The sequence below is a fragment of the Hyalella azteca genome, unplaced genomic scaffold (genome assembly GCF_000764305.2).
Source record: "Hyalella azteca isolate HAZT.00-mixed unplaced genomic scaffold, Hazt_2.0.2 contig10027, whole genome shotgun sequence".
Lineage (NCBI taxonomy): Eukaryota > Metazoa > Arthropoda > Malacostraca > Amphipoda > Hyalellidae > Hyalella > Hyalella azteca.
Genome location: NW_025940079.1, coordinates 151156 through 162398, shown reverse-complemented (window position 1 = coordinate 162398; position 11243 = coordinate 151156). Strand labels below are relative to the sequence as shown.

At 35.9% G+C, this 11243-nt stretch overlaps 1 protein-coding gene across 1 annotated transcript; it reads left to right on the top strand.

The window, feature by feature from the left end:
• Positions 1 to 4981: 4981 nt before the first annotated feature.
• On the top strand, positions 4982 to 6190 carry LOC108679846 (uncharacterized protein PB18E9.04c-like). Its single transcript, XM_018168576.1, has one exon. It carries the CDS (start codon positions 4982 to 4984, stop codon positions 6188 to 6190), a length of 1209 nt encoding a protein of 402 aa, XP_018024065.1.
• Positions 6191 to 11243: the final 5053 nt, after the last annotated feature.

Here is an 11243-nt window from a genome sequence, read left to right as displayed (position 1 = left end):
TCCTTCACCCTCACCAACACCTCCCTGTGTGACACCATCATCCCCAACACCCAGCTTATTGAGAGGTTATAATCATCCTCCCCAACACCCAGCTTATTGAGAGGTTATAATCACCCTCCCCAACACCTCCCTGTGTGACACCATCCTCCCCAATACCCAGCTTATGGAGAGGTTATAATCACCCAGCTTATTGAGAGGTTATAATCACCCAGCTCATTGAGAGGTTATAATCACCCTCCTCATTATCCAGCTTATTGAGAGGTTATAATCACCCTCACCAACACCCAGTTTATTGAGAGGTTATAATCACCCAGCTTATTGAGAGGTTATAATCACCCAGCTCATTGAGAGGTTATAATCACCCCCAATAATCACCCTCAGGTGCTCGCTGGAGGAGCACTCGTACAACTTCCTGATGCCGGCGCTGACGGCGCTGCTGAAGAGGCAGGCCGAGAGCAACCCCACGGCTTCATACTTCAACGTCGATATCATCAAGTATCAGGTCCATATCATCACTTATCATCAAGTATCAGGTCGATATCATCACTTTTCATCAAGTATCAGGTCGATATCATCAATTATCATCAAGTATCAGGTCGATATCATCACGTATCATCAAGTATCAGGTCGATATAATCACTTATCATCACGTATGAGGTCGATATCATCACTTTTCATCAAGTATCAGGTCGATATCATCACTTATCATCAAGTATCAGGTCGATATCTGTCTCTTATACACATCTAGATGTGTATAAGAGACAGGGGTAGAAATAATTGCTTAATTACTTATTAATTAATAAATAATTAACAGTTGTCTTGGTAGAAATAATTGCTTAATTACTTATTAATTAATAAATAATTAACAGTTGTCTGGGTAGAAATTATTGCTTAATTACTTATTAATTAATAAATAATTAACAGTTGTCTGGGTAGAAATTATTGCTTAATTACTCATTAAGTAAGATATAATTAACTGTTGTCTGGGTAGAAATAATTGCTTAATTACTTGTTAATTAATAAATAATTAACAATGTTCCTTGCCCCGGCAGGGTTAAGGAGCAGCAGAAGGCGGTCTGGAAGCTACCCGAGCTCTCAAATAAGAGCGCCTCGCTCTCAGGCTCTCTGAGAGCAAAGTTCGAGGTGTCCGTCGGTCCGTCCACCCCGTCCACCGTGTCCGCCATGTTCACCTGCGAGGCGGCCACCATCACCGGTCTGTCCATCATTCAACTTAACCCATATTGTTCACTCACCTTAACCCATATTGTTAACTCAGGCACTCAACTTAACCCATATTGTTCACTCAACTTAACCCATATTGNCTGGTCTCGTACTGGAAGTGTGCTAATAATTATTATTAATTATTAATAATTATTATTAATTATCATTGTATTATAATTAATAATAAATATTCTGACAGGTATCCAGCCTGCGGGGCGCGTCCAGCACGCCCCTACAGCTGGTCTCGTACTGGAAGTGTGCTAATAATTATTATTAATTATTAATAATTATTATTAATTATCATTGTATTATAATTAATAATAAATATTCTGACAGGTATCCAGCCTGCGGGGCGCGTCCAGCACGCCCCTACAGCTGGTCTCGTACTGGAAGTGTGCTAATAATTATTATTAATTATTAATAATTATTATTAATTATCATTGTATTATAATTAATAATAAATATTCTGACAGGTATCCAGCCTGCGGGGCGCGTCCAGCACGCCCCTACAGCTGGTCTCGTACTGGAAGTGTGCTAATAATTATTATTAATTATTAATAATTATTATTAATTATCATTGTATTATAATTAATAATAAATATTCTGACAGGTATCCAGCCTGCGGGGCGCGTCCAGCACGCCCCTACAGCTGGTCTCGTACTGGAAGTGTGCTAATAATTATTATTAATTATTAATAATTATTATTAATTATCATTGTATTATAATTAATAATAAATATTCTGACAGGTATCCAGCCTGCGGGGCGCGTCCAGCACGCCCCTACAGCTGGTCTCGTACTGGAAGTGTGCTAATAATTATTATTAATTATTAATAATTATTATTAATTATCATTGTATTATAATTAATAATAAATATTCTGACAGGTATCCAGCCTGCGGGGCGCGTCCAGCACGCCCCTACAGCTGGTCTCGTACTGGAAGTGTGGTGATGACGTCACCGAGTTGAGGGTAGACTACCGCTACAACCCCTCGGCCGCTCTACCCTCACCTCAACCCTTACTTAACGTTACCCTCTCTGCTGTAGTGGACGGGGTCGTTAAAACTATGCATAGTAAACCTCAGGGACAATGGTAAGGATAATTAATATTGTTTACTGATTTAATGTCTCTTAATATTTTGTATTTTGTTAATGTATACAACCCCTCGGCCGCTCTACCCTCACCTCAACCCTTACTTAACGTTACCCTCTCTGCTGTAGTCGACGGGGTGGTTAAAACTATGCATAGTAAACCTCAGGGACAATGGTGAGTATAATTACTATTGTTTACTTATTTTATGTCTCTTAATATTTTATATTACGGTATGTTAATCTAATGTATAATGGTAATATATTGTATTATGTACTGCCTTTAATTAATAATCTGGACATTAAACTAATGAATAATTACCTGTTGTTAAGGTAGGAATGATTGCTTAATTACTCATTAAGTAATAAATAATTACCTGTTGTCTGGTAGAAATAATTGCTTAATTACTTATTAATTAATAAATAATTAACAGTTGTCTGGGTAGAAATTATTGCTTAATTACTTATTAATTAATAAATAATTAACAGTTGTCTGGGTAGAAATTATTGCTTAATTACTCATTAAGTAAGATATAATTAACTGTTGTCTGGGTAGAAATAATTGCTTAATTACTTGTTAATTAATAAATAATTAACAATGTTCCTTGCCCCGGCAGGGTTAAGGAGCAGCAGAAGGCGGTCTGGAAGCTACCCGAGCTCTCAAATAAGAGCGCCTCGCTCTCAGGCTCTCTGAGAGCAAAGTTCGAGGTGTCCGTCGGTCCGTCCACCCCGTCCACCGTGTCCGCCATGTTCACCTGCGAGGCGGCCACCATCACCGGTCTGTCCATCATTCAACTTAACCCATATTGTTCACTCACCTTAACCCATATTGTTAACTCAGGCACTCAACTTAACCCATATTGTTCACTCAACTTAACCCATATTGTTAACTCAGGCACTCAACTTAACCCATATTGTTCACTCAACTTAACCCATATTGTTCACTTAACTTAACCTATNCAGGTCCATATCATCACTTATCATCAAGTATCAGGTCGATATCATCACTTATCATCAAGTATCAGGTCCATATCATCACTTATCATCAAGTATCAGGTCGATATCACTTATTGTCAAGTATCAGGTTGATATCATTGCTTATCATTAAGTATCAGGTCGATATCATCACGTATCAAGTATCGGGTCGATATCATCAAGTATCATCAAGTATCAAGTCGATATCATCACGCATCAATCATCAAGTATCAGGTATATCATTATTATAAATCAATATTGGTATAGTTGTCAAGTTAGCGCGGCGTCTCCTGCACGCACATAATTAATATCATTAATCATTAATGGTGTGTCATCATTACTAATTATCATTAAATTAATATGATTAATAATGAATATGTTGGCAGGTGTCTAGCCTGCGTGACGCCACATGCCTGCACGCAATTGATATAATTAATCATTATTGTTATTTATTATTAAGCGTCATTAACCATTATTGTTGATTATCATTATTAATTATCGTTGTATTATAATTAATATTAAACATATTGACAGGTATCCAGCCTACGGGGCGCGTCCAGCACGCCCCTGCAGCTGGTCTCGTACTGGAAGTGTGCTAATAATTATTATTAATTATTAATAATTATTATTAATTATCATTGTATTATAATTAATAATAAATATTCTACTCAACTTAACCAATATTGTTCACTCAGGTACTCAACTTAACCAATATTGTTCACTCAGGCACTCAACTTGACCTATATTGTTCACTCAGGTATGGACTTTGTACTCAACGGGTCGGGGTACAGACTGTCACTCGTAAAGAAAAGATTCGTCTCAGGTGAGCTTCTTGTACTTAACATCAACAAAATAGTTATTTACAAAAATACATACAGTTTTAGGAAGTACCGTATATACCATTAGTGTCGTTATTGTCATATTTGAAAGTCCCTGCCCTTATTGCCATAATTATGCTCACCATTGGTGCCATTATTGTAATGGATATGATTTCACACGCGTATCAAAGTATACTATTGATGTTAGAAATTACCTGCCATTAATGCCATTATTATGCTCGCCATTAATGCCGGTATTGTAATGAATACGATATCACACGCGTATCAAAGTACCTATACTATTAATGTTAGAAATTACCTACCATTAGTAGTTAGTATGTAGTGTTGTTTTAATGATTATCACTATTGCAGGGAAGTACATCTGTGATGCTGATGCTGTCTTACGGCTGCGCTACGGAACAGGCGCCTCTTAGCGGACACTCGTGCCCTGCTCCGCTGTGCCTCCCAGCCATCATGTCTCTGCAGGAGCAGCCAGACGTGCCCTAGATCCCAGTACTCCTAGCTCTCCAAGGAATCTTGTAGCTGCAAGAGGAACCATGTCTGTCATGCCTTGCAAGACCTTCAACTTTCCTTGGTCTCCCAAATGTCCAAACACAGCTAGCTGTCCTAGTAACTCCAGCTTTCCTAGGACACCCATCTTTCCCAGGACCCCCATCTTTCCCAGGACACCCATCTGTCCCAGGACACCCATCTGTCTCAGGACACCCATCTGTCCCAGGACACCCATCTGTCCCAGGACTCCCATCTTTCCCAGGTCCCTCAGCCGTCCCTGTTACCCTGTCCCAGCAAGATGTACTACAGTCCTGCCATCCAATCGTACAAATCCCAGCCTTCTCTTTACTTCCTCCTCCGCTTGGAAAATGTTGCTTCCCACTGAAGCATCTCGGTCAACGGTTGTCTCAATACCCAGAGTTTTCCCACATCTCTGCTTCACAAGCACTTCTGCTTCAGTCTGCTTCAGGGATCCTTTTTCATCTTCATTCTCTACACCTGCTGATATTTCACCCAAAGTTTCCGCTAGGCAGTCTGATATTCCACCCAAAGTTTCCGCTGCGCAAGCTGATATTCTACCCTATGTTTCCGCTGCGCAAGCTAATATTCCACCCAAAGTTTCCGCTGCGCAAGCTGATATTCCACCTGATGTTTCCGCCACAAAAGCTGATATTCCACTAAATGTTTCTGCTGCGCAAGCTGAAATTCCACCCAATGTTTCTGCTGCGCAAGCTGAAATTCCACCCGGTGTCACTGCTGCGCTGGCTGATTTTCCACCCAATGTTTTGGCTGCTCATGCTGATATTCCAACTGATGTTTCTGCTGCACAAGCTGATTTTTCACCCAATGTTTCCACTGCGCAAGCTGATATTCCACCCGCTGTTTCTGCTGCGCAGACCGATATTCCACCCAATGTTTCCGCTGCGCAAGCTGATATTCCACCCGATGTTTCCGCTGTGCAAGCTGATATTCCACCCGATGTTTCCGCTGTGCAAGCTGATATTCCACCCGATGTTTCCGCTGTGCAAGCTGATATTCCACCCCATGTTTCCGCTGCTCAGGCTAATCTTTTATCGGGTGTTTGGCATAACCTGTCTGGTGATGCCAATGTTGATGCTGATGTTGATGCTAGTGCTGCTTCTGTTGATGATAGTGGTGCTACTGTGGTTGCTGCGACTGCTTTTGCCAATGATAGTGCTGCTTGTGTTGATACTTTCGTTGATGATCTTCATGTTAGTGCTGTTTCGTGTGATGCATTAGCTGCTATTAGTGTCACCACATCTAGAGTTACTACATCAACTAGTGTCACCACCTCTACGGTACCTACATCTACTAGTATCACCACATCTAGAGTTACTACATCAACTAGTGTCCCCACATCCACTAGTGCTGCTAGTGGTGGTGTCACTTTAGCCGGCCATGTCCCTAGCACACTCCACGTCCCCGACGAGCGCCATATCAGTAGTGACAGTGAGACTGGATCTAGTGGCTATCAGACCTGCGCTAGTGACGCCTATGCTTCCACTGCATCTCATTGGTACTCTACTAGTGACAGGGATGACCCTAGTGACTCATGAGGTCAAGTGTCCCTGATGAGGTCAAGTGTCCCTGATAGGTCAAGTGTCCCTGATGAGGTCAAGTGTCCCTGATGAGGTCAAGTGTCCCTGATGAGGTCAAGTGTCCCTGATGAGGTCAAGTGTCCCTGATGAGGTCAAGTGTCCCGAGTGACTAAAATGAAAATTGGAATTTCCGAACGCTTGTTTTGGGTCAACATAAAAATGGAAAGTGAAAGTTAAATTGATAATTGGCTACAATTTAGGGTGGAAATAGGTTCACTTTTCGAAGGAAATTGGGTTACTTTTGGGTGAAAATAGGGTTCACGTTTGGGTGGAAATTGGTTCGCTTTTGGGTGGAAATTGGTTCAATTTATGGTGGAAATTTGTCATATTTTGGGTGGAAATCAGTCCAATTTAGAGAGAGATTTGATAATTCCTGCATCGACCAGAGGCTAAAATGAAAACTATTAAATTAATTAGAAGACAATTTTTTTATAAAAGATTACCATGTCGTAATTATTACAAGCTTCCTAAAGATTCTGATGCCCAGATGACTGACGTTACACGGAATCATATTCATCTATTTCTCGTTATCGTCTGTTGCAAAAATGCAGTTGAAATAACATACAGAAATTACACTAATATATAACCCATGAAGTTATACACATATGATTAAAAAATGGGGGGAAATTGAAATTCTACGTAGGAAAGAGAGAAAAAATTAGGCATTAATATCCAGAAATTTGTACGGAAAATCCAAAATTGTATCGCAAATTGAACAACGAGTGTAAGATACCGTTGATGTAACCATGACCATCATGAACGATATTTATTTTGAATGATGGCAGCTAATAATTAAACTACGCTCAAAAAACTATGTGTGTTCACGTTATCGACATTACGGAACTTAGGAACTTTGTCAAGCTCTGTAAAAATATTATAATATTGGGATTATAACAATGTTTCATACATACACTGCTTGCGACTACATATAAAAAAAATATGCTTGCGACTACATATTACAAGATTGAAATAGAGAAATAATAATTTAAAGGATTGAAATAAAATACGTATCCATGTGAATTTATATTGAGCATGAGTAACTTGAGCAAACATTTATCAATGTTACTTTATTGTACAAGATTCATTCATTGTTTAGTTATTAGTTATCGGAACCGATATTAGAAGAATATTTTCAACAGAAGAATAGTTCAACAGTGTTAGAATATTTTCAAATTGTAACGCCTGTAATATCGAAAACATGTTTCTTGTCTTCATTTGTTTGAGTGTACTATACGAACCTGTGTGTTCATGGGTACACATCTTGTGTACAAATTCATGGGTATACAAACTCAAACGTTCTTTTGTTTATTTCACGCCATGTTAAAGTGAAGAAAAAATTCGTAATAAATGTTTTGTAAATTCTATACATTATATTATTATGTGGCCATAGATTCTCTTCACTAACAAATCCCTGAGGAAAATGCACAGGGAAAAATAAGTGGAGCAATTCTGTTCTGTAATTTCTTTACTTACTCGAAAAAGAATTTGAAAAAAATGTTTGATAATTGAAATAGTTTCATTCATAACGGGGCTCGAGCAATTTTGATCTGTAATTTCTTTACTTAATTGAAAAAGAATTCGCAAAAAATGTTTGAGAACTAAAATAGTTTCATTACTAATGGGGCTCAAGGCGAAGTATTTTCCCCAAGATCATCCCCATCCCGTGGGTATGATGTAATTAGTATGAATATTTATGTATTGAAAGTTTAGACCAATTATAAATTTTAGTTTAATTAATTGGAAGAATTATAAACTTTAGTTTAATTAAATGGAAGACATAGACGACTTCGGTTAAAGTTCAGATGTGAGACGTGTGTTCCGTGAACAATTAACGATTGAACTTGATTAATCATTAATTAAACTTCATTAATTAAACTAATTAATTGATTGAATTTAATAGATTAATGAAACTTAATTAATTAATTAAAACTTAATTAATTGAATTTAATACATTAATTAAGCTTAATTAAGTAATTAAAACCTAATTAATTAATTAAACTTAATCACTTAATTAAACTCAATCAATTAATTAAATCTAATTAATAAATTAAACCTGATCAATTAATTAAACTTTAATTAATTAATTAATTAAACCTTAATTAATAAAACATAATTAATTAATTAAACCTTAATTAATCAAACGTAATTAATTAATCAAACTTGATTAATTAATCAAACTTGATTAATTAATCAAACTTGATTAATTAATCAAACTTGATTAATTAATTAAATCTAATTAATTAACAATTCATTCCTCATCTCAGGGCTATATGCTTGTATGAAATGCTGATGTTGCTATTCACTTTCAATAATAGATAAAATCAGATATATTATAGCTACGCGTTCCTGAAAAAATTCTTTTGTCACGATTGTAATCATTTATACTAATTATTTTTATTATGGGTTTTCGAATCTAATTTTTTTCGTGACTCTTGTTCCTGAAATCTTTGTCATTCATTGTTAAATCTATTGAATTTTTTCAACCTATTTTTTTTTATTGAATTTTTTTTCATTTTTTTTATGATGTTGAATTAAACATTCGCAACCTGAATGTTAAATTTAAAATTTGTCATGTTAAGCACAGGCAATTTTGAATGATTCTTAACCCAATTAACCACATTTCTGTATAATGTTGATAAATATCCTAATGATGTTGATTAAGAACATTCGTGAAGCTGCACTAAAAACTGTTTCGGATATTAATTTATGTTTGCCATTATTCAGGCAATATTTTCTATTATACTTATATGTTTCAGTCGTTAGGTAAATCAAAAATCGCCCAAATTGTAGGAATCTAGTGCGTTTTGAATTATTGATTTTCCGAGTTTTTTCATGTAGAATGTAGGTAGTTTTTTTTATTATCTACATGTTGAATGATGTTTTCCACCAATCATTATCATGATGTTTTCCACCAGTCAATTCCACCTATAGACGTTGAACTATGCCTTCATCGTCCATTGAATACCGTAACTTCAATAGGCTACGGAGCTGTTAATAGTCTAGCTAAAAATTATTGCATGGAAGATAAAGAGATAACCAATAGCTATTTGATAAAGATACCCAATGGGATAAAGATACCCAATGGGATAAAGATACCCAATGGGATAAAGATACCCAATCAAATACGAAATGGGTATACATATGATGACAGCTTTCTTACACTGTTATAAAAAACGGCGAAAAAACGGTAAAAAAACGGTCCCACTGGCCGGTCGCCCCGTTAAAATAAACTGTTTCGCCTTTTTTATCAGATGTTTTACGGATTTCTGGTGTTAAATTAGAATAAAAACGGCGACACGGTGTTTCTTTTCACGTGCCGACCGGCCACTGAAACGCCGGTAATACCGTTAACGGTAAATGCCGGTAATACCGTTAACGGTAAATGCCGGTAATACCGTTAACGGTAAATGCCTGTAATACCGTTAACGGTAATTTTTCTAACAGTGTATGTGCATATTGAAGTGTATTTGAACTCAAGCACTTTTCTGCTTTACAAAATACGCAAATCTGAATAAATAATGACGGTTGAGTCATTGTAATTTTGACGTATTGAAATAATGATAGTTAAACAATTGTAATACTTCCGTATTCCTGTATCACCTTACGGCTTGTAATTATAATTAATTAATTAAATCTAATTAAATAATTAAATTTAATTAATCAAACTTAATTAATTAAATTAATTAAACATCGAACAAATGTATGAAAACTTGATTTGATTCTGAACATTCCATTTTACAAGTGACTATCAACGTGTTGTCAACATGTTATCAACGTGTTGCAACACTGTGTTATAATCATGTTATCAACGTGTTATAGTCATGTTATCAACGTGTTATAATCATGTTATCAACGTGTTATAGTCATGTTATCAACGTGTTATAATCATGTTATCAACACGTTATCAACGTGCTATAATCATGTTATCAACACGTTAGCAACGTGTTATAATCATGTTATCAACACGTTAGCAACGGCTATAGTCATGTTATCAACACGTTAGCAACGTGCTATAGTCATGTTATCAACACGTTAGCAACGTGCTATAATCATGTTATCAACACGTTAGCAACGTGTTATAGTCATGTTATCAACGTCTTATTGACACGTTAGACACGTTGCTATTATAAGACATCATTAATTAAAATGTCAGTAATTAACTTCTGAATTGTTTTGTAATGTTAAGTAGTGAAGGAACAAATTGCTTCTTGACACTGTGAATTTGTAACAAAGTTATTAATATTATTAATATTAATAATATTATCATTAATAATATTATTAATATTAATACATCAATAATTTATTTATTGGCTTGGAAAAGAACTTCCTCTTCTCCTGCGCAGTCATGATAAATATTCATGAATTCGGAGTAATTCATGAATTACTCCGAATTCATTAATTACTCGAATTCATGAATTGCTCCGAATTCATTAATTACTCTGAATTCATGAATTACTCTGAATTACGGTCTTGAAAATAACACATATTGACGGTAAATATATTCCTGTGTATGAGGTACACAGAAGTCCTCCTTTTTTTGTATTAACTTCTGTGTGCCTCGTATATCACATCATGAACTTTCCTGTATTTGTATAGGCAATTTGCTGTATAAATACCCATGTATATTCTGTTTACTTAGCGTACTACCTTCTTTATGTTTACATGTTCTGTACGTTTAAGTGTTTGTAAAGCATATTATTTACAATATTATTTAGTAATATTACAAAAGTATGTTAAGTAGAACATGATTTGTTGAATCGTCTTGACTATTTCAGTTATTTCAATAATTTAACGGACATTGAAGCATTTTCCAGAAGCTTGTGTTGTTTGCATGCTAAACTATACCCAATCAATGTATATTTAATTTAAAGTATTAGTGCTGTTTGTTTAATATTTTTTTGCGTACGTAAAATACCAATAATTTCTTGGTATTTGCCGTGCAACAAAAGTTCAGAACATATATTTAATTTAAAATATTCGTGCTGTTTGTTTAATATTTTTTCCGTACGTA